Source organism: Rhinolophus sinicus, chromosome 2 (genome assembly GCF_057876585.1).
Source record: "Rhinolophus sinicus isolate RSI-liver-muscle chromosome 2, RSI-T2T, whole genome shotgun sequence".
In the NCBI taxonomy this organism is placed as follows: domain Eukaryota; kingdom Metazoa; phylum Chordata; class Mammalia; order Chiroptera; family Rhinolophidae; genus Rhinolophus; species Rhinolophus sinicus.
The window spans coordinates 115070055-115094771 of NC_142502.1; the positions used below are offsets into that span (position 1 = coordinate 115070055).

The 24717-nt window shown below is 48.0% G+C and overlaps 1 protein-coding gene across 1 annotated transcript in view; it reads left to right on the plus strand.

Moving 5' to 3' along the window:
* The window catches only part of ACOXL (acyl-CoA oxidase like), a 183541-nt gene extending 160251 nt beyond the window's left edge, over positions 1-23290 (plus strand). The window contains exons 13-15 of the mRNA XM_088796342.1: positions 4947-5036; positions 22995-23104; positions 23287-23290. Coding sequence (XP_088652468.1) covers positions 4947-5036; positions 22995-23104; positions 23287-23290 — 204 coding nt within the window. The remainder of the gene's footprint in view (positions 1-4946; positions 5037-22994; positions 23105-23286) is intronic.
* Positions 23291-24717: the final 1427 nt, after the last annotated feature.

The following is a 24717-nucleotide window of genomic DNA, read 5'->3' on the forward strand; positions in this document are numbered from 1 at the left end:
GAACCATGTGAATGAATGCAGGCTCTGGTCAGAAATTCTAAGGAGTGGGGTTTCCCCTCCACCCACAGCCATGGCTGTGATTAGCAAATCTCCTGAGCTTCTCCTCGGGTGAGGGTGGCGTGACGTTAGCCCTGCCGGGCATCGTTTTCCTGAGGACTGTGTTGCATGGCATCTTTGCGTAACCTCCTACCTGGCCTCACCACCTGCCGCCCTTTTTGGATTCGTGTTTTTTCATGTCTGGCCTCTGAATAGTTCTCTTTATCAGCTTAATATGCAGTCAGCGTGATTTTTAAAATATTTTATCAAGCATATTTTCAATGGTTTCTACTGGAGAGTTAGTTTTTTTGTTTTTTTTCGTTTGTTTGTTATACAGACTATCTATTCTGCCGTACTGCCAGAGACAGACGTCTCACGTAAGTCTGGTGTCCCCTCCTCCATGCTACCGAAACTGTTTCGGTCCAGTCCCTGTTGCTTCCTGGGACTCAGTGCGAAGGACCCTTCTCAGTCCGCCCTGTCCCAGCGTCAGCTGCATCGTCATGGCAGACCTCACCCTCCCAGACAGCCTGCCAGCTTGCAGACCCCGGCACTCTGGTTTTCTTCCCACTGCTTTGTCTTCTGACCCCAGTGTTCCTCTTCCTGACCCCTGAATGTGGGCATTGTCCGCATGAGAGTCTGCGTCCTCTCTTCTCGGAGTCGTCTACTCTTTATGACTGTCCCTCCCGAGCTTTTAAATACTGAGCATAGGGTGAGGACTCTCACTTCTGTCTCATCCCAGGCATCTTTTCACATCTCCAGTCTTGTATCTGACTTTCATTGTGACTGGTCCTGCTAGGTGTCTCACTGATTCTCACGTCTAGCAGTTACAGATGCGAATGTTCCCTCTTCCTCACAAACATGCTCATCCTCCCGGGGTCTCCTCCCAATGCACGCCACCCCACCCGCTGTGCACATGGCTGGCCTTTCTGCTTCTCTCACACACACCCAACCCCTGTTCAGCCTTCTCCTCCCTCCGTGCCGCCAGGCCCCATTTCCACGCCACCAACTGCTCCAACTCCTTCTCTCCCACCTCCTGGGCTGTGCTCACTCAGCAGCTAGAGCCATCTTTTAAAACCACAAGTCATCTTACTCCAAAGCTTAAAATTCCTTATGACTTCACATTGCACCTAAACTAACAGACCGAATCCCCAAGATGGCTACAGGGGCCCCAAGTCACTTGACCCCCGTCTGCCTCTCCACCCTTGTCTCTGGGCCAGTGCCCCCAGCAGCCCCAGCCCTCTTTCCCTCCAGTCCCCACACATTCTGTGACCCTCTATGGCCTCATATTGGCACAGGCCATTCGCTCAGCAGGAACAGCTTTCCCGTTCCTGGCCTAGCTGACTTGTCTTTACAGTTCCAAGTTAAATAGTCCTCTGAACACCTTCTCTGGCTCTGGGTTAAAAGAGGTCTTTCTTGTTATTTTTTTCTCATGGAACCCAGATCTTTTGCTTTCTGGTACTTACCACAGATTTTTAATTACCTATTTCATTTGTGTACCTGATTAATGCCTGTCTCTCTGGAGGACAGGACCATGTGTTTGGTTTGCAATGTATAGCATCGTGCCTACGACATGAGACCCTCTGTATATGTTTGGTGAAGGGGCCCACGAATGAATCTCTCCCACCCACTCTTCCCAATTCATGAGCCCCGGACTGCAAGGTCACCTCAAAGCATACGGGGCAGGGTGGGACAACATGTCATCTCATCCATCTGGACATCCAGCTTCTGTAGGCCCAGAACTCGGGCTGTCAGGACACCCCTCCAGATCACGGCTGTCCTGGGAGAGGGTGCAGTGAATGTCACACACTCTGCTGTCATACCTATGGGTTCTCCCCACTTGGGGAGGTAGAGCTACACAGGCATAAAATGAATACACCTCTCACGTACAGTCCCTTTTTGTTGGTCTCTATTGGATCCTCCCCTCACAAATAAGATTGATTTTGTCTGTTTCGCCTTCCTCAAATTAACAAAATTAACCCTCAATTTGTTTAAAAGGGGGGAAGAAAGCCTGTTTCTAATTTATTCTGGTACACTTATTAAATGTAATCATACAGTAAAAAAAATTCAGAGATGGTATAAACAGCAGGAAAATATTAAACTTTTGACGTACAAAGTTTAAATCATAAAATACATTTTGTGAGGCCCTCCATGAAATGGGACACAACCTAATGACATTCACAATTATGTGCTAAGAGGCCCGATGTAACCCAGAGGCAGAGGGAGAGGAACCATCTGCCCAGCATGCTCTGCGCCGAAACCAGACTCTGGCGGCATCTCCCAAGCACTCTGCTGGCTTTGGGAGCGTGGAATTTATAGTCTCCGCTGTCTGCTCCACGTTGCTTTCTTCCTTCCTTTCTTTTTCCTTGTCTCTTTTTCTTTTCCTTTTTTTTTTTTTTTTTATTAAGAGTGAGGTAAGCTAATGGAAAATATTATTCACTTTTTTTTTTTTGAATGAACCTTTTTCTTCCCTTACTCCCCTCTTCTTTCTCAGCTCCTCACCCCCAACCTGAAATGTCTAAGCAAACGTCCGCACTGAAGAGTCCAAGCTGGAAAGAAGAAAAATGGCGGGCACTGCCATTTCATCTCGCAACGAGAACCTTGGGGGCTGCCTTGTGCCCTGAGGGGGTGCCTTCGGGAAGGATTGCCTAAGACTCTGAAGGTTATTCACATCGGAGAAGCAGTTCACATTGATTTACTTCTGGTGGTGAACTAGCAAGATTCTGGCTAACACTTCACACACACACACACACACACACACACACACACACACACACTCACACAATTAGTTTGCTGGGGCTGCCATAACCAAGTCCCTCAGACTGGGGCTGAAACAACAGAAATGTATTTTCCCACAATTGTGGAGGTGGAAGTCGGAGGTGAGGTTTCTCCTCTGTGTGTGTGTCTATGTCCTAATCTCCCCTTCTTACAAAGACTGATGTTTTACTGAACATAGAAAAGGAACTCAAAGCTGGGTTTCATGACCTAGCAGAGAAATCGGTTATGCTGTATTTGTGAAGTTACAGGAGACACTCCTTCTGTGTGCGCAGGGTGGCAGGCCGGTTCTCCGAGAGGCTGTGAGTGTCATGTTCTGATTCTGCTGGCCTTGGACTAGGTGATCTGTCTGGTCATTTTGAAGTGCTGGGGCCTGCTTCTGGGCAGTGTGAGCAGGCTGCAGTGAGGGCAGACAGCCGCAGAGAAACTGTCCTTCCACCCTTAGAGGTGACATTGCAGCAGATGCGCCAAGAAAACGTGTGGAGTGTGGAGCAGCTGTGCTTCTGTTACAACACTTCTCCTGACACTGAGGTGCTGTGTTTACTGTTGCCCTTGTCCACACCTGAATCTAAGAGATTATACAGGGACACCCCAAAATAGCCCTTGAGCCCCACTTTCTTCATCTGTAAGATGGATACTGCCTGCCCCATGGGGCTGCTGTGAGCATGAAAAGACCTAAGTGAGATAATAAGTGAAGTCTGGGTAAAGGCCCAGCAGAGAATCTGGCTTGTGCTGGATACTCGACAAATGGCAGAAACAGGGCGATGAGTGTAAGTCAGCCCTGTGGGGACATGCTTGGTGGCAGGTCACGTTCAGTCAGTCACACTGAATGTCACGTGGTTGGCCTGTGGGGCGGCTTGGACCCTGGGGTTATGGGGGAAATGTTGCTGATTTATTTACCCATAAATGCAGTCCGTTTACCTTTAGGAAAGTAATTCAGGATTCCTGTGGGCTTGTGAAGACGCCTTTGCTTCTGGAGACTGTACTGACACTTCTAGTCGCCCGCCTGGACTGCCCTGATGCTGGGCACAGGGAAAGTGGGGCGTCCCTGGGCCGGGAAACGCTGCCGCTCACAGGACTTCAGGCCCAGCAGGAAGCACTGGCTTCTGTGACGCAAGTGACATTTCCAGAAGTGAAGCCAGTCCCCCAAAGTGTTCAGGGTCCCTGGAGATTGGAGCACCTCTGGGACCCTGCATAGCTTGGTGGCTTGAAAATGTCAATAGGGGGAAACTTTGTCACGCCCTAGGCAGAGCTGAAGTCTCAGTGCAGAGGCTCGTGGGAGAAGTAATGTGACAGTGGCCTCTGATGGGACTTCCTGAGGCAGGATGGATTAGTGGAAGCAGATTTTGAGCATGGGGAGGGTTGTGGGGATTTGATGGGGAGAACAAGGTCCTGGAAAAAACAGAGCACACATGCCTTCAGGAGGGGACAGCCTGAGGCCAAACAAAGGCAAACTCTGCTCCCTGCTCGGTTTGCCTGGGGCTGGCTGCCTTTCTCCTGAGCAGCTGATTCTCCCGGTCTGTATGCAGAAACACTCTCTATCAACACTTTGAAAATGAGCCGCAGGCTCCTGCCACTCAAGTAAGGGTTTCAGGAAGTACACAAGAGAAAAAGGAAAAAAGCTAGCCAGAAGCTGGCGTGCACAGTTACGATGCCGAGTAGTTGATGATGTGGCAATTTAGGGTTTCTGTGTTGTTTCCTAGAATCATAAGTCTATTTGCTAATTTTACCTTTAGGAAAGGGTTGAGGGGAGAGGCAGTATCCTTCTCCTATGTGTTGTATGTCGAATCACTAATACTTTGACATTTATTAGAATCCATAAGGTTTGGAAGAGAGAGAGAGGGGAAAAAAATCAGCATTATTTGTTGAAATATTTTGGGAAAATATGATATGATTATTTTCAAATGTTTTTGCTACTAATAAAGGCAACACCCAAAATAATATTTATGTGCCACAAGCTACTGTGATGGATCAGAATTCTTGGAATGGTTATTGTGGGTAGGACAAACGTTATTCTTTTTAACTTTCTGTATTTTTTTTCCAAAGAAAATGTAGGTCCTTTATAATGATGGGATTGCAAATTTAAAATATGTTTCTGTTTTTCTTTTTCTTCTTCTTTTTTTTTTTTTTTGCTATAGGGTTACATGATGGAAAACCGCATCTCAGGCTTAAAATGTGACACCGACGTGTTTGTAACTTTTGAAGGTGACAATGTGGTTATGCTGCAGGTAAGATTCAGGAAATGTTTATCCTTCTTAAACAGCATCATTTTCAAGATCAAGAATTTTCCAAAAATCTGAAGTGTTTCATGTGGTTTATCTTCCTTGATTGGCAGGTGTTTTCCTGTCAGGCACTGGATTTTTGAACAAGGATTCAGTTATTTCTCGCCTCACTGATTTTTGACACTGAATTCTATCTTTTCTGGTTTAAGAAAGCTGCATGTACATATTGAATCAGAGTCTTCTACTGGGAAGGCTATTCCCCGAGAGTGCGTGAGGCCCAGGAGACAGGCAGGCAGAGACATGAAGAGCTGGTTTGCAAAAGGCAGGCGATTGATCAGCCTCACTAGTAAGCAGAGAAATGCGCACGAGGCATCTGCAGTGCTGCTTTCTTTTCTCTGTCAAGTTGACTTGTGTTTAAGAGCGTGTTGGAGCCCCAAGTTTGGTGAGAACGAACGGGGCCTCCTCTATGTTGCTATTGGTCCATGTGGGGTTCTATTTCTAGGACTCTATCTAGGGTAATAACCCTAAATACAGAGAAACTGGAAGGCGCAAACGTTTTCATTAGTACCTTATTTATTACAGCAAGAATGTTGCAATCTAAATTTCCAGCAGTAGGAAAATGATTATGTAATCATGTCTGGCCACTCACTGGGGAATTATATTGCCTTTAAAATTGTACTTACAAAGATTTTGTTACAGAAATAAAAAACTTCTGATATGGTAAGTAAAAATGATATAAAATTGTCTATAGAATGTGATCACAATTTGGTGTTATTAAAAAAAGAAGAATGGGACTTCAGGTTCTGCTAAGAAGTGGCCGCACTCCTCCCAGGGCCTACCTCTTAACAGTGAAACACCCTGGACATAACACAACAAGCACAGGAAGACTCTAAAAGGGGGAAGAAAGAGGCAGGCTGCCTACAGGAAGGAAATGGCAGTCGGTTCTCTGGGTTTCCTTATTGCTTCCCATAAATCCTGAACACGGCATATACGCCATGAATCTCTACCAGGCTCGGACAAAATGTGCTTGTGGGGGCAGAGCCCCAGAAAGTAGTTTACAGGCTCTCGGCCTCACGTGGAGGGGTGCTGGCTCGGGTAGTAGATGGCCATCAGCTGGGGCTGGTTGGCCGTCAGCTGTAGCCATTGAGCCATTAGCCACTAATATAACTGCTGCGGCTACGAAGGAGAGTGGAGGAGAGTGAAAGAGAGTCGTCGGTGGGTTGCAGACAAAACAGACAGCAGGTCGTACGTCCAGTGAACCCAGCCTCCAGTGAGACCGTAGTGGTATGACTCCCCTACCTATGGCTCCGTGGGTGTTCCTTTTTGGCCTCACCATATCCTGCGTTCTTATGTGGGGAGCGGGACCAGAGACCACGAATGACACCCTGCATGACAGTGCTCCAAGAAAAGCCTGTTTCCCCTGATCAAAGGACAGGGAAGAGGGGGGTTTAACAACAGAAAACCCTTTGAGCAATACTCTCTGTACAACACACACACACCCCAGTTTCAGCAGGGCCTGGCAGGAACTGCTCTTCTCCCTGCCCTCCAATGTGAGGAAGCAGGCAGAAACAGGTAGCCGGCAGCTATCCAGTCCTCCACCTGGTGGTGATGCTGGGCTGAGCAGGGAACTAATTTTCCACCTCCTGTGTCTGGAATCAAGTGGAGCTCAGATTCTCCCATCAGAATCATGTCATCAGGGCCCGTTGATGAGCTCAGCCTTCACCTCCACCAGCAGCAACCGGACCCGGTGAGGTGAGGTGAGGTAGAGCTAATTACCAGTATGCTTCAGCCCTCTTCTCCAGTGTCAGCAGGGTCCACTGGAGAGATGAGCCCCTACCCACCCTGATGTCAACTAGACTGAACCAGGACGCGTGAGTCAGGGCTGTCACCATGCACATTCCCCCGATCCCTGGTGTCAGTGGGTCCAGTGAGGAGCGAAGCTGCACACCCGCACAGCAGCAAGAAGCAGCTCAGCACGAAGCAGCACTGGGGGCACTTTGATCCCTTCTCTCCCTGCCTTTCACCCCCATACGAAAGGAGCCCAATGGGAGCCGAGCCTCCAGCCACACTTGGCATCAATGGTGGAATGAGCTGCGGTAGTTAATACTCCTCTTCCCCCTCCCCTAGTTTAAGTAGGAGCCAGTGGGATGCTAAGCCGGTAGCCTCATCCAGCATCAGCGAGGTGGGAAGAGGTGATAGGAAATCGTGTAGTTGGCACTCTGCCTCCCCACCCCTTCCCCTGGTATCAGAGGACCGCGAGGATGCTTCCGCCCACCTGTTGGCAACAAGGCAATGGGAGGCAGTGCACCACTTTTCCATGGGGGGATTGGCAGCACCCACTGGGAAGCTGAACATATACATATACCTAGACCTGTGCTCAGGATTAAATGCAATCTCATAACACAATATCCAAACACCCTGGATATAATACAAAAATCACTCATGATACAAAGGACCAACTTGAATGAAAAATCCATAGATGACAACTCTGAGAAAAATCACATGTTGGAATTATCTGACAAAGATTTTAAAGTGCTCATCATAAAAACAATTCAAAGGTAATTCCAAATACTCTTAACATAATAGAACATTTCAGCAAAGATAGTAGAAATAAAAAGTGACTTAATGGAAATTATAGTACTGAAAAATACAATAACTGAAATAGCAAATTTGCAGAATGACAGTGCTAGTAGAGGAGAGATGATAGGGAATAGAATCTGAGAAATTCAGGACAGAGCAATAGAATTTATCCCATCTGAACAGAGTGGGGGAAAAGGAGTGTTCTCAGGGCCCTGAGAACAAGAACAAAGAGCATTTGTATGACAGTCTCTGAAGGAGAAGAAAGCAGATGAGGTTGAACAAGTATTTGAGAAAACAATGCCTGAAAACTTCCCATATGTTGAAAGGCAGGAAACCGAAAACCCAAGGTGCTGAGTGAATCCCAAATAGGATAATCCCGAAGAAATTCACCACAAGATGCATCAAAATTAAACTTCTGAAAGCTAAAGGGGAGGAAAAAGTCTCAAAATCAGACAGAGAAACAGTGCATTACTTTTAGACTCTCAATGGGGATGAAAAGACAAGCTGAAGACAGGGAGAAAATAATTGCACACCGCATATCTGAACAAGTACCTGAGTCTGGGATGTATAAAGAACTCTCAAAACTCAACAGTAGAAAGCAAACTATCTAATTATAAAACAGGCAAAAGACACAAACAGAAATCTCACCAGAGAGGAAGTACCAATGGCAAACATGAACACGAAAAGATAGTCAACACCATCAGACATCAGGCAAAGGCAAATTAAAGCCACTATGAGCTAACACTATACACCAATCAAAATAACGAAAATTTAAAATGTGAGTCACATTTTTGTGATGTTGGCCAGGAAGCAGAGAAACTACATCACTCATACGAGTCTATCACTAGTGGGTGTACAAAAAGTTACAGCTACTCTAGAAAAAAACTAAACATGAGCTTACCATGAAACCTAGCAGTTATGTTCTTGGGCATCTAATCTGTGAGAAATGAAAACTGTTCACTCATCTGCCCGTGAATGTTCATAGCCACTTTATTTCTAATAGCCCCGAGCTGGAAACAACCCAACTCTCCGTCAGCGGGTGAGGGGCTGAATAAATGTCATCCATCCATACCATGGAGTATTACTCAGCAAAGAAAAAGAATAGCTGTTGATACAACGACTTGGATGCTGCATGCAAAAAAACCAGCCCTGGGAGGTCTCGTGCTGAAAGATTCCATGTATATAACAGTTTCATGTATATAGGTGTGAGCCCTGGTAGGATTCCATGTATATAACAGTCTTGAAATGACAGAATGACAGTGATGGTGAGGAGATTGGTGTTGCCAGGAGAGAGGGGGAGAGAAGGCATGGAGGTGGCTGTGGCTGTAAAAAGGCAGCATGAGATTTGCTTGGGATGGAGCTGTTTTGTGTTTGACTATGGTGGCCACACAGACCTACGCACGTGACAACACGGCGCAGAAGTAAACACACACACACACCTACGTCTATAACTGGTGAAACCTGAGTAAGATCTGTGGATTGTACCAACATCACTTTGCTGGTTGTGGACTGTAATTATGCAAGATTTACTTTTGGGAGAAACTGGGAAAAGGGTACTTGGGATCTCTGAATCATACCTCACAACTACAATTATATAAAAAGAAAACGTTAAAAACAGAAAACAAATCAAAACCTACGCATGGAGAAGTTTAGAAGGGAAATATATCCAAATACTAGATACACTTATCTCTATGTTACAAGGGCTCTGGATGGTTGAAAAAAATTATATTGAGATAAATTTTTATAGTAAGAATTTTCATAATGAAAAATTGCTATCTTAAAAAGTAATATGGAAATTTTTAGAATGCTATTCAGATATATAGTTTAGTCCATTGAAAACTAAAATGTTTCGTGGTACTCAGTGACAGCTCTCTCCTGCCCACTCATTATTTTAACTTTTAGAGAACTCTATAGTGAAGTAAATGATTTGGGGGAAATTTTTTAAGAATTACCGTTTAATTTGGGCTCGGTTAAAAATTGCCTGTTCTTTTGTGTCCCTTTTACTCTCAAATGTTGTTTAAAAAAACACTGATTAAGATGATTCAGTAATTGAGACGTTGTACTAATTCACATCCTCCCTCTTGGGCGCTGATCCAAGTGTGTGAGGTTTCCCAACAGCTTTCCCTTAGGGCATTCGAGCGTGCTGCCCACGTTGCTTGACCCTGAACTTGTGACTCAGAGCTTCAATTGCAAGCTCTCTCTGTGGGTGTCTCAGAAAGGGTGTTTAATTTAGCTGTGGGAGCAGTCACAGTTTCTAAGAAACAGGGACTCCTTGCCGTCCATCCTGTAAGGGGACCTCGGGCGGTGCCAGGGCAAGACTGTGCATGGAGGGCAGTAGTGCAGATGCTGGGCAGCCTGCTTGGGGGACATGTGCCAGCAGAAGGGCGGGCACAGCCCAGGGGCAGCAAGAAGGCCCACAGGTCTTCAGGGCCCAAGCTGCCAGAGGGTGATCACCGAAGACCTGAAGCCCAGGTTGTGTAGACCTTCTTTGGCCAATTTCCCAGACAGACAGTTTATAGATATGTACTGGGCTAGTACCTCAAGCCACGATGGAAGCTTATCCAGAGCTGGAAACACTTACTGTGTAAGTGGTCTGTGTCAGGGTCCCCAGGGCCATCCCCTGGTTTAACAGTTCTCCAGGGGGCTCACAGGGCTCTGCATATAGTCAGACTCATGGTCATGATGTGTGGCAGCAAAAGGATAAGACAGAATCAGCGAGCGGAAAGGCGAGGGGCAAAGTGGGAAGGAAAGCAGCAGAGCTTCCAAGATGCCCCTGCCCCCAGTGTAGTCACACAGGACAGGCTTAGTTCCCCAGCGACGCGTGTGATAGCATGTGTGAACCGTTGTTTAGCAGGAGGCTCCTCAGAGACGCCACGTGAAGGCTTTTATTGGGGGCTGGTCATGTGGGCACCCTCTGCCTCGCAAATACCAAACTTCTAACCTTCCAGAAGGAAAGCGGGTGATCGCGTAAAGCATATTGTTTGCACAAACAGTTTAGGCACAGTGGGCCACTCTGATCAGTCAGGCAGTGTGGGGACCCTCTGCATGTCCCAGCTCCCAGATGCCACCAAGGGCCGTCCTTGCAAGCAGGCCTTGGGAGAAGAGCAGTGTCAGGCTTGCTGTGTTAAGTCTTTCATACGATGGTGCCATTCGCCATGCCCATGCCCCCCTTGATGTATTGCTAAGGAGAGCAGGTGAGGGTGGTGTGGGTAGGACCAGAAGGAAAGAGGACACGGCAGCACGAACGGGGGACTAGGAACCAGGGAAGGACTTGTGGTTCGGGACGATGGCACGAGCACCATGCCACTCGTCCGTCGTCACACCCTGTGAAGTAAATGGAGGAAAGAACAGAAGGCAGGAGTCTGCAGGGGCCCTGACCATGGAGGGGCTGTCGGAGGAACGGGACTTTACTGATTTCTGGGGAATGGAAACGATGGGATGGGCCAACACATGGACATGGCCAAGGTGGGAGCTGGTTCTTGTGGGTGTCTCTGGAGGGGCGCTGAGTCTTGGGGATGGACAGCAGGAGAGCGGTTTGCATAGAGTAGGTGTTTCTGTGAAGGTCTGCTGTTGTCAGCAGGACGGCCAGCCTCCCACCTCAGAGCGCCTGACCGACCAGCTCTAGAAACCACCCTGGGAAGGATGCTGGACCGCGGGCCCAGGGAGGGCGTGGTCTCCTGAGGTGAGAGCCCCCAGACTCGTGGGTAAGTTAGCTTTGCACCGGGGTGGGGTCAGCAGCCGGCTTGTCCACTGTCAACACCCCCAACAGGAAACCTGTCAGTTGACATGCCCCACTTTGTCCCCAGAGCTTTCAGGCTGCCCGGTACCCCCTGATGATGGGAAGCTGGCACTGGCTGCCTGCAGTCAGCTGCCCTTGCTCTTGAGGGTTGGGATCTGCCCACACTGGGGACGCTCCCCGGTCTGGGCTGGATCCTACTTTGATCCCACTTACTCAAGTAGTAGAAGTTCAGGAGACGGGGTCAGAAGCTGGTCGGTGAGTTTCAGAGTCTCCCAGTATTAACACCCAGGCTCTCAGCCCTCTGCCTTACAGGAGAGACTAGGGTTGATTGGGAAGGCTGCTGTCACGTGACTGAGGACATGGGGACAGAGCAGGCATGTGCTCTGCAGGCCTCAGACTTCCCTTTCAGCAAGAGGGAAGGTCTTTTGACCCTTTCGTTATTGTCTGGGGGCAGGGGGTGGAGGCCCTTGGTGAAATTTAATCACATCCTGCAGGAAATCCAATTACTGCTCACACCCATGAAATCCCATTGTCGCTTTTTTTGCTTCATTAGAGATTGGCCAGGACAGGTGTCTTGCTCGGGCTGCTGTCCTGAGTATCAGCCCCGAGCTGCGGCTGCGCACATTGGCCAGCACTGCAAGCAGAGTGAATATGCACGCATGCAAATGACCTGTAGCCTGAGGTGCTTAGAGACCAGGCAGGTGTCTGGTTTCCTACAATTGTGTTTCCCTGAAAATAAGACTTAACCGGACCATCAGCTCTAATGTGTCTTTTGGAGCAAAAATTAATATAAGACCCGGTCTTACTTTATTATAAGACCGGGTCTTATATAATATAATACAATATAACGTATCATAATATAGTGTAATATAATACCGGGTCTTATATTAATTTTTGCTCCAAAAGATGCATTAGAGCTGATTGTCCAGCTAGGTCTTATTTTCAGGGAAACATGGAAGGAAGCTGACTCCTTAGGGAGTTCAGGTCCCAGGGGTACTTTCTCTAGGATAGTCAGAGACTTTTGTTTTTCTTATTTCCAACTTTTACTATAAAAATTTTCAAACAGAAATTTTGAGAGAAAAATGGTAAGTCTGGTACAATAACCCTTGAGAATATAAATGTTCTCTTTCCCCTCTCCCTTCCCGCCCTCCTCTCCACCCCACCCCCATGCTCAAGTGCATAACCATTTGAAAGTAAATTGTGGATATCAGACACATCATCCGTAAAAGCTTCAACATTCATTGTTTAAAATAAGGACATTTTCATACATAAGCACCATACCATCATCACGCCTAAGCAAATGAACAGTAGTTCTGTAATATTATCTAATAAGGATGATCAGACACTTAAGGAAAGTCAACAGCATGAAAAAGAAGGAGCAAGATGAACAAACAGAACTACTGGTGCTGGAGGAAACAAAACAGAGAAACGAAAACCAAGTAGTGTCCCTAGAGATGTGTGACAACTTGGCATTCATAAAGCAGGGACAGCCCGCTGTGAAAAATGAGCATTCAGAGAACCACGGTTCATTAAGCCACAGTCACCGCAGTTCCAAGAACTATAGTACATTAAAAATATACGTCCACCAAATTTAAAAAGTTTAGTATAAGGGCTAAAGGATAAATTTGAGAAAACGTCTCAGAATGAAGATCAGAAAAACCAAGTAAAGGGAAATAAAAGGCTAAGAGCAATCTAGGAAATCAACAACATTCCTAAAAGAGGGAACAGAGAATACAGAGAGGCAGACAAAATCAGAGAAATAAAAGAAGAAAATTTCCCAGAGCTGAAGAAAGGCACACGTCGTGAGTTGCCGGGACCCACAGGACAAGGTCAGAACCTAAAAGCAGCCTGGTGAATTTCAGATCACCAAGTAAGGACAGAGAGACCTCAGACTGAGAAAAACAGATTATTCACTAAGAAAAGAGGATCCGATTGATTCTCTGAGGTGCTGCGTGAAGGCCGGAACAGCACTTCTCAACGCTGGCCCACCCATCCGTCCCCAGGTGGCTTATTCCCACCAGGTTCCAGAATGGGCCCGGGGTCTGCATTCCTAGCAAGTGCCCAGGTTGCTGTCTGGGGGCCACACCATGAGTGGCAGGCAAGGGGCTGGAATAGACTGGAACAATGTCTTGCGAATTCAGAAGAAAGTTACCTTGAATGCAAAATCTCATAGCTGGGCAAATTATTGATCAAGTATACAGCAAAAAAAAGACAACAGGTCTTCGAATGTTCTGTAAACTTACCTGCCATGCACTTCCTGAAAAATGTTACTTGTAGGTGAGATGCATGGAAGCATACAAGGAATTAAGGATGAGAGGGCATGTGTGCTTTCTGGAGCTAACCCAAGAGGAGGACATCTAGAGAAGCACGTGGCTGGATGTGGTGTGGGGAGCCCGGACACGGTGAGTGTAAACGGAACAGGAAATCAGAGGGATCAAAGGAAGGACTTCAGGAAGGAAGTGATTTGGGTTCAAAAATAGAACAATTAAGAAGCATGAAGGTCTTAGTGATGTGATGGAAAAGGCATGTTTCTTCTTGAAACAAGCGAAAAAAGATCCATTGAGCCTCCAGGAAAAACAAAACCGGCCCAAATACGAAGCAAACTGGGACAGCACAGGAGTCTGGCTGGCCTTGAAATGACGCGTCCCCTTCCAGCAGGACAAAAACGGCTCAAGCACGGTTATTTTGGAGTGAGGTCCTTGAAGTATGGGGTTGGGTAGGAGACATTTACTTTTTATTTAAGACCATTTAATATGGCTTGAATTTTAAAAATCAAGTATATTTAAAACCATTTTAAAATAGTCCCTCTTTTAAATGTAAAACGTGAAGGAGGGAAGGGAAGGAATGAAGGGTAGCAAAGAAAGGAAGACCTCAAGAGAGAACAATGGTGAGTGTATCTCTCTCTCTCACGCACGCACACACGCACGCACATACATACACCACTGGGGATAATTCCAAATTCTTCTCCTGGCCAGCAGGACGCAGGTGCTGGAATGGGGCCTGGGGACGGGCGTGGTATTGGGTGAGGTTGGACTCCCTCCGTTCCTGCCAGGAACCTCAGCACCATGAACCTGAAGGAACCTCTTCTCCAGGCTGGCCTCCTGGCTGTGGGGGACCCCCATCAGCAGCAGGGGGAGATGTTGAGAGGCCAGGAGCACAGAAGCGCAGACTGCCCTGCAGTGGAGGTGGGGGTGGGGGTGAGCCCAATGGCAGGGCCATGAAGCACGAGCTCTAAGAGGCCTAGGACCCCACAGCCACAGCACGGATGTGAGGTGCAGCTGGCAGTGGGCTGACGGACCGTGCATGACCACTCTGCTTGCTGGAAAGGTGCCCTCCTCTTCCGAGGGCCTCTTCTGACAGAGCAGGGCGGGCTGAGGGCTGCCTGACCCAGCAAAGCCAGGAGCACATGTTCCAGGCATCTGTCGCCAAGACCGACAGATGGGGAGTTACCCTGCAGTCACCCCCGATGATGGCGGGGACATTAAGGCCTGCCTAGTGAGGGCTGTGGGCACATGGCAGGGCAGCAGGACTGGGTTGGGACCCAGTCGCAGTCGAGGGCAGGGGGTGGAGCCCAGGCCAGGCTAGTGGCATTGGAAATGGGGTGAGGCGGCAGCTGGAAAATCTGCTTTGGGGACAGAATTGATATGAAACATTGACAGAATGGGATCATTTGGGGACTTAGAGGGACTTTGGCAGTGTACTCAGAGAAAAGCTGACCATGGTAGTTTGAACAGCATTCCATTTTTCTCTTTCTGACATACAACACTGGCACTACGTTTTCAAAACCGGATGTGGCAGCATCAAAATAGTGAAAACTCTCCTCACAGACTCCATGTGGGAGAGTTTTGGAGGAAGGGAGCTTCCTGGACCTGGGCCAGACTGTTTATCTTTACTTCTCTGTGCCCCAAAGTTACATCTGCCGTTTCTGTATAGCGAGATGGACTTGGGCGTTGTTTTTCAAACTGGGACCTATGACTTCTTTGCAGGAGTGGATTAATTGTTTGTTTTAATTTTGACAATAATCTAAACAGAAATTGTCTGAGTGAGTTGTGCAGGTTATCTGGTTAACAACCATACAAGCAGGGAGTGCCGTGGGGTTCCAGCCCTGGGGCCTGTATTTATAAGCCCTTCAGCACCCACTAACACCCCCTAGGTCGCCAGGAACCAACCAGGAAAGAAGTGACGTTGGTTTTCTGTGACTAAAATCCTGAGTCTGTGCCGAGTGAAGGCCGAGGGTTGGCAGGGTGTATGGCTGGGCGGAAGGTCTCACAGACCCTGGGGGACCAGATGACAAGGGCCCCTGGCCAGCCCTCAGAGGCACAGGCAGCACCACCTGAGGGGCGTGTCCAGGCTGCAGAACACAGCTGTCCCGTGTCATCAGGGCCTCGATGGACTCTTGTGGGTTTCGTAGCTTGGCCTGCATTTAATGTTCTAGTTTACAGCGGAGAAAGCCGTAAGCACAAGGTGTTTACATCTAGTTTTATGTTAAGTACATTCTAATTTGAAACAACTGAGGGCAGGGGAATTTATTTTTTTTCCTCAGAAGGTGTTTGGACATTAGTCAAGTTGTAGAACACTTCATACGATTTCTCTTTTAACATTCTCCTCATTGCCACGTCTTTTGAACAATTCATATCTAGTCCAATGACAGTGTACGCTGCTGTTTTTGTTGTTAGGAGCTGGGCTTCAGGAGGGGCCTGACAGACATGCACGCAGGGAAACCTCTGGAAAGGGAGACTGGAGGGGTCGGGGGAGGGGGAGAAACCTGGGCTGATGGCAGCAGTGGCCCGGCTCTGGGAAAGTGGGCCTGTTAGCTTCAGGAATTTTGACTTGGACCCAGGTGCCGCTGGGGTTACCAGTCAGCACACAGCGCCTGCAGAATCCCAACCAGTGTGGCCCACACTCTAGGAACATGTCTGGCCCTCACGGCGACGCCAGGCCTGGCTAAGGGCCCACTGCCCTCAAAGTTCGGCCTCCTTCTCACATTCCCCCTGTGACATTGCCGTGGTTCCTGGGTGTCTCGTCACGCTGCCCCAGAGCCCTGGCCGGACCTCCCCAGGTCCCAGGGCCAGCACTGTGCCATTGGCTATGTCCTGGCTGCACGGGAGCTGGGGGTGGGCACTGGGCATTTCCCAACCCCAATGAGAGCAGCTGTGGGCCAGAAAGAAAAGTCAGTGGGGGGGCGTGGGGTTGTGGCAGCCCGGAGCAGACAGACAACCAGCAGCTGTGCCGCAGGGTGGGGTGTCCCTGGGCTGGGCCCCACCGTTCAGGGTGAACGAGGCTGGTCACAGATGGCTGACCCATCAGAGTGGGCAGTGGGGAGGGGTGGAGGTAGGGGTCACTGCCAGGTGCCTCACACCAGCTGTGTAAGACCCTTGGACCAGGGTGTCCCAGTCAGTAGTCCAACCTCCCACTGACCATTGCCTCAGTGGAACATGGGTTCAGGCTCTGCAGAAATGTCAGTCTTCCAGGAGGAGGGGCACACAGCGTGCTTTCATGTGGAGGGGCAGGGATAGCTCCGAGGAAATGTCTGTGGGTGGGACGAGCACACAGTGTGACGCTCCGTCCATGGAGCCCTGGCCTGCTCGCCTCCTCCGACAGTTTCTGCTCCAGAAAACATGGCCCCAGAAGCCCTGGGGAGACCTGAGCAGAAAGGATAAGCAGCCCGTTCATGCCTGCAGGCTGGTTTGTTCCTGGGTGTTTGTCTGCCCACCTCTAGCAACACAGGAAGTCCCCACACGAGCCATCACTGGACCTCCTGGAGGCCGGGCAGGACTTGTCACTGGTGCCATGGTACGCTGGGCACACAGTGAGGCCACACTCAGAGCTGCGTTCTGTTGTGGCTGATTCTCCATCCGTTCTGAGCTCCTTGGTTGGCATGTCCGCTGTCCCAGTCCCCAGACCCGGTACCGCTCTGGGGTATATGCTGTGATGGTCCGATTTCCAGGCGCCGGCTCCGTCCCACTACCCCGTGTGACAGCCGGGAGGGTCCCTTCTCTCTCCGAGGCCCCTAAATGGTGTGAGAAGTGGCTCTGTGCGCTCTTCCGAGATGTCCTCAGGGCTAAGGGAGGGACACAGGCCCAGTGCTGAGCACAGGTATCAGTTTTATTGAGCTTCCCTTTATTGCACTTCTCAAATGTTGCGTGTTTTACACATTGAAGACAAGACCATCCACAGCAAGATTACGACTCGCGGGACTGTGGCCCTCGCCTCACGGTGCCTGGACCCCAGCGCTCAGTGTCTATGAGGTGAGCCTGTACACGTGATGCACAGCGCAGTTGTGGGCACCTGTTGCTGTGTCCTGTAGGGCACGTGACAGGTGCTCAGCAGAAGCACGGTGGATGTCGGCTTGGCCTGGACCACGCCAGGGCCTTTCCCTGCAGCTGTGGGCAGCGTTTCCAGAAGCAGAGTGTGGGCCGGGAAGGAGGCAGAAAGTGTCAGGTTGTGCCCAGCACCAGAGCAGAGGCTTGAGTGGAATCTTGGAAGGAGAGAAGGGTCGGGAGGGGGATGTGTGCACCTGGGGCCGGCCCAACAGCCAGGGCCAAGGCCACGTCCATGGCTGGAGGATGTCTGATTCCACGTGGTCCCAGTGCGTGGGGTGGTGGTCGCCTGATCATTCAAAGGTACCTTTGAGACAGGTCAGTGAGCAGATACAGAGGGAGGGGGAGGGGAAGGGGGAGGGGGAGGGGAAGGGGGAGGGGGAGGGGGAGGGGGAGGGGGAGGGGGAGGGGGAGGGGGAGACAGAGCAGCCTTCCCTGATACTCATGGAAAAGTGTTTCCTCTGGCCGGTGGTGTTCCCTGCCTGTCGAGCCCTGACAGATGCCCGCCCGCAGTGTTTGTGCCTGGGCTGACCTCTCCTATCCGCCTGGAAGCCCCAGAGGGACAGAGGTTTCTTATTCAGTGTTTTATCCAAGCTGCACTCAGTATAGACAGTAACGCCTTGTACATAGGAGCTGCTCCATAGCATGGGTGGAACGAAGGAGGAGAACCCCAAGGTGAGTTCAGGTTCTGTAGGGAAGAGACACTGGGGAAAAATTTAAATTTGGTCCAGATCTAACTAAAAAAACACACAAACAAAAAATTAACCACTCCTAAGTTCAGCTGAGCATAAATCTTTCCTGGGCTTAAATCACTTGGACCATCCACCCTGCTAAATACAAAATACAAGTCCACATTCAAGGTCCAGCCATGACGCAGAGCATTGTGCACGTTGGTTGATGGGTTAGTTTAAAGTGGTTCTTGCTCCTCAGCTCTCTTTTTTCTCCCTCTCTTCTTCTCTGTTTCCCTCCCTCCCTGTCTCCCTCACTCTTTCTCTCCTTCTCTCTCTCTCTACGTCCCCACTCCTCCCTCCCTCCCTTCTTTTATCCCTCCTTCTCTCTCCCTTCTCCCTCCACATTCATTTCTTCTAGCTGGAACTCTTTAAAGATTCTCCTGGAAGGAATTTACCTAGATGGGATGTTCAGCCTCTAAGCAGGTGAAAAGTTAGGAGACTTAGTGAAGAATCATGCCCACTTGGTCTTTTCTTCAACCTTACACCTGGTGGCACTTGAGCTGTCCTCAGGAACCTAAGGTGGCCACATGTGGATGTAATGAGAATCCAGGGTGTGCAGGTGCATTTGTGTCTGGCGGTCCCACTGGGACCCTGAGGGCCAGGGCCAGCTTCGTGGAGTGAATGCTAGACAGTGGTGCGTACCTCGTGCTCAGAAAGGCCATGCTTGCTTTAATGCTCTGCTCTCACCATTCTGAAGTCCTAAATGATTTTGGAACCAGAGCCCTGCATTTTCATTTTGCACTGGCCCCAGGTTACATAGCCGGTCCTGCCAGGCCGTGGTTTGGGACCCTAATGCCATGAGTACTGCCACTTTGAGAGACTCCCTCAACCTGCATGGCACTAACCTGAGTGTGGCCCCACGGCTTGGCTCGTCCTTGATGTAGAATGGGTGACGTCTGGTGGCTTTTCCTTGGATACCGTGTTTTCTATTCTAATTTGCTCTGAGCATCTCTGCCTTGGCAACAGGCACTACTTAGGCTTAGTCCAAGTCCACCGCACCTGGCATAAATCAGTGAGGTACTTTGTGTATAGAAATGCTAGGTGCCTCCTAGATGCCTTGAAAAGCCATTTGACCTAAAAACTACCTGTTATGGACGTTACCTAGTCGGTGTTGCCTGCGCCACATGATAGCCATTATGGATGTGTGTTTCTTGTGCCATTTTTCTGCACAACTGCTTAGACCCAGTGTCCAAACGTTGGCTGCAGATTAGCTTGACTCCGCCTGCAGATGGACCTTTTCCCTGAGGGGAGGATGTCGCTGTTCTGACTTCAGTCCCCAGAGTTCCCTGAAGGAAGTGCTTGTGGGCAGGTGCACTCAGGCCCACTCGGCACCATCGAGTGTGTGTATAGGAAGGTCAGAAGTGTGCCTCTGTGGCCCGGAGAGCTATGGCTACAGAAACTACCACCTGGAAAGAAAGAACGTCAAATGTTGTCTTAGGAAACTTTGGTGTAAGTATTCACAACCCTAGACTTAGAGAAGGATGTAATTACTTGTTCTGCAAACACGATATTTCACTTTGCAGAATGACCTACAGCTGGGTTCGTTTTTAAATAATGGCATCTCTACCACAACTGAAAGGTTCAATGTATAAAAGTTTTATTAAATTTCCTGGTTTCGATGATTACTATGTAAGAGACCACTTTGGGGGAAGCTTGGTGATGACTAGACAAAGACAAAAACAGATGAAAGCCCTCTGTACTATTTTAACTTTTCAAGCTTTTGTGGGTCAATAATTATTTTGAAATAGAAAGTTAAAAAATTTATATACAGAGGGTGCCAAAAAAATGTATACACATTTTAAGAAAGGAAAACACTGTATTAAAATTGTAATATTCAATATATACTGACAACAAAAGATGAATACAAGTCATGTGTATACATTTTTGGCACCCCAGTATATGTGTGTGTACAGTATATAGTATATATTAGTACCTAGTATACACACACAGTATATTGTAATGCGTCAGGGTCACGGCGATGGCGTGAAACCAGCTCATGTTCATTGCGCGCCCATCGGGATGGTGACTGACCTACCTGTGCCTCTCCCTGGTCATTCATCAAACGAAATACTGGGTTTAGACACTGTAGCGCCCGATCCCCACGGCAGCTGATGGCGTCCACCATTGTGTCTTCCACCAAGGGGGCATCAACAGCAGAGAATAAACTCATTTTTTAAATCATGTTTTCTTAACTCATGACCTAGAAAAGGAGGAAAGATGCCAAAAGCAAGGAGCAAAAAGGGAAGAAAAAAGGAGCAAAAACAAATCTGTTTTTGTGATATTAGCCAGGGCCCAATTGTGTGTCTTTCTGCTTATGGTTAGCAACCTAACGGGATGGTTATTTCATTCTAACTTTAATTCTAGTTAGAATGAGTTAATTTGCCCAATTTAAGTTGCTCAACTGGGAAAGGAGGGAGTAGTGAATAAATTGAAGGAAGTTGTTAAGGAATTGAACAGGTTGGGTGAGTGTTGAAAACAGGAAGGGTTTTGTTTGTGCATTCACTCATTCAGGAAAGCTTCCAGCTGGGTGTCGCTTGGTTCAGATGGTGCAGAGTGGATGGGCTCACCTCTCAGCACTTACCTTCCAGGCAGGAGAGCAGTAAACAAGCTGTGCCCTGTGTCATCAGTAAATGCTGCTGAAGAAGTGGTGTGAAGGGAAGGCATGGACAGAGGGGCAGGAATGGCAATTTTTAATTCCTGGGATGATATCGCTCTTGCAACAAGAGCAAGCCAGAGTGACCGCCATCATAAGCTTCACAGATGAGCAAAAGGAAGAATGCAAACGTTAATCCTTGTGCTGTGGGGAGAAACGGACCTGAGTGCTGTAGCATTTCAATTGACATTCTAGTTAAAGCTGGTGGCTCCCCCCATGTTTTCCGCCACTGGAGGTGTTTTGATTTCCACACTCATTTTGGGTAGCAGCAGCCAGAAAAATGTTCACATCCTTGGACCCATACTGTAGTGATTCGTAAACATTGCTTCGAATGCCATCTTTTCTATAAAACAGTCTTTCGTGACAGCCCTTTGTTATCTGTAAATGAAATCATAGATGAAATAACTTATGTAGAAGCCGAATTTCAAGAAGTCAGGACAATAGTTCAAAGAAACAAAAGGAGTGTAATGTATAATGAATGTAACGACATGGCCAGCTCTCACAGTACTGCATCTGGCAGCCCCGACGCAGACTGAAGCCCAGAGTCACGGGCCAGTCACAGCTGCGGACATCGCACAGTGTGTGTGCCACTGGCCGCCTCTGAGCTCAAGGGGACAGTGAGTGTAGTCCTCCCACAGGCCGGGGGCGGGAGGGCCTCAGAGCTGCGGTGTAACTGAGTGAGGCTCTGGGCCGTCAGTCGGCAGCTTGCGTTTGGCCACGTGGCATTCGGCCGAACTCTGGATGTGACTATGCCCCCTGCATTGTACGCCTGGCTGTGCCCCCTCCCCCGGGCACACAGGTCTCAAGCATCTCCAGAATCCCTCATGTAGGCAGGGCAGCCTTTATAAAAACCTCTGCAGCAGTGGGCTCATGGGTTTATTCTCAGGTAATAAGCAAAAGGAGGATAGTGCTATTTGTCTGAGTATCTGATATTAAGGTTATTGGTGACACTGTAAAATTGGAAACAACCTAAACATCTAAATGAACGGAAATGTTGATTTACCTATGATTTTTCCAAATAAAAGACACTATACAGCCACCAAGCAGAAAAACAGAATCTGAAACAGCGATGTGAACTGGAAAGACCACTTATGATACGCTGTTGATTAAAAGCATGTGCATTTTATACAATCTTTATAAAGACATGAATGTATACCAAACAAAGAAGGAAATATTCTAAGTTGGTTTGGTAGGGCAATGAATCAGCTGTTTATTGCTGTGTAACCAACCACCCCAAAATCTTGTAGCTTAAAACAACATGCAGTCGTTAGCTGGTGGTTCTGTGGGTTGGCAGTTTGGATTGGGCTTGCAGTCAGCCGGAGGCTGGCAGGCAGGTTGGGCAGAGGTGGTCTCACTCGTATCTGGCTCCTGCTGCCATCAGCAGACCCCTCCCTGCAGCAGGCTGGCCATGGGAATCTTTTAACCAACCTGGAAAAGCACGCTGAGTTTTTGGCCCAAAGTATAACTTGAAAGCTGCTGAGGGAGGAGATTGATGGGGATGGTTTTCCATGTGTATTTGAATGATATTCCCCAAAGGCCCAATCAACCACAGGCTATCAGAGGCAAAGAAGAAAACAGACCAGACATCTGTCTGGTCCAGAGAAGGCAAGTTGGTTTCATGTGAACTGTCAGCTGACTTAGCTGATCCCGGGACCGGTATTCGAAGCTGGTGTCTCAAGGGGGAGAGGGAGCAATATGTCACTAGCTTGTTGGCCACTCCTGCTGACCACGGGGAAGGGACTGAGAGTGGAGGGGATGTGCCACCGGTTTGCTGCGGGGAAGTCGGGGCCCCTGAAAGGAAGAGATCTTTCCAAGGAGTTTGGTTCCTTCCAAGGAGTTTCCTAGAAGCTGCTTGACCTTGTCTGGCTGCAGCATTGAAGACACTCAGGCATTTTCTGTGTTTTTGACAAATGACTGACGAATGGTAAACTCTGTGCACAGGTTGTAGCTCGGGAACTGCTGGCTCAACACGCCAAACAGTATGAAGAAAGACCGCTTGTTGGCCTGCTCCAGAGCTGGGCTGAGTTTGGGGGCGACAAGCTGAGAACCAGGTACGTAACTGCTCAGGCTGTCAGCAGCCGTGGTCCTCAGTGTCCTGTTACTGAGCCCGAGAGTGTAGAGCTTTGTCCCGGCACAGCTCTCTCTTGTTTCCAAAGCTTAATATTTGATACATACATAAAAATACACGACTATGTAAAACTAATGCTCGCGCACCCACTCCCCCAATTTATAGCTAAAACATGCTAATTCTGTCCTTTCTTGTGTTCCTTCTTTATTGCATGTTCACTGTTCCAAGCACCTTGCAGGTTTTTTTTTTGTTTTTTGTTTTTTTTTTTACCTTGCAGGTTTTAATTATAAAAACCCCATGGGGTAGGCTGTTATTTCCACTTCATGGATGAGGAAACTGAGGCACAGAGGTGAAGTGTTTTGTCTGACATTAGGGCAAATGAGTGACAGAGCTAGGATTTGAACAGATAGTCTGGCGTCAGAATCATGTTGTGGTTGTTTTTATTGATTTGAAGCTTGAAAATAAAGTGTGATGTATGTGGTATTCTGTAGTTTCCTGTTATCACTCAGTATTTAGTTCCTAAGATTCATCCCACTTCTTACGTGAACTGGAGAGCTGTCCTCCTTGCCATGACACTTTCCGTGTGCGTGGCACAGTTCACTCATCCATTCTAATCTCCAGTATCAGTGGACATTTGGGCTGTGTTTCTGATATTCAGCACAAAGCTTTTATATGAGAAGTCTGGTACGTGTTTTCAGGGGAATATGTGTGAGCGTTTCTATAGGGCTTTCAAATTGAGTTACCATGACTCAGAGTAAGAAATAAAGTTTACATCCCTACACGTCATCAAGCATCCCACCCAAGAGGCACAACTGAAGTGCCCGTTTCATGAAACGCTGCTTATCCTTTTACTCATATGTTCTCTGATATTTAAATTTAAAAAAAATTCTGATCTCAATTCTTTAAGTTGATTTCATGACTCATTAGTGATTTGCAATCTGTTTGAAAACCACTCCTGAATAGTGCAGATCACCTAGGAGTGAAACTGCTGTGTTGTGGGTATCCACATTTACTGGAAAGTACCAGGTTGTTTTCCAACGTGATTGTACAAAACATACCCCGCCAGCCGCACGGATTCTGTGGAACCATATCCTTCCAGCATTTGGTATTAGCAGACTTAATTTTCATCAATACAGTATAAGAAAAAGATCTCTCTCTTTTTTTTTTTAATTGTATTTTATTAAATTTATTGGGGTGACAATTATTAGTAAAATTACATAGATTTCAGGTGTACAATTCTGTATTACATCATCTATAAATCCCATGTGTGTTCATCACCCAGAGTCAGTTCTCCTTCCATCACCATATATTCGATCCCCCTTACCCTCATCTCCCACCCCCCACCCCCCCCACCCCCCTCACTGACTTAAATTGTATTTTCCCTATTACAGTTCAGGTAGAGCCTGCTTCCACTTGTTGACTGGCCATTCACATTTCTTCATATGTGAAATGTCTGTTCATGTGTTTTGCCAGTTTTCCTTTTTTTCTTTTTTTGGTCTTATTCTTACTCACTTTTAGGGGTTCTTTATCCTTTGTTGGCATAGATGTTACAATTATCTTGGCCAAGTTTGTGGCTTCTCTTATATTTTCTTCATG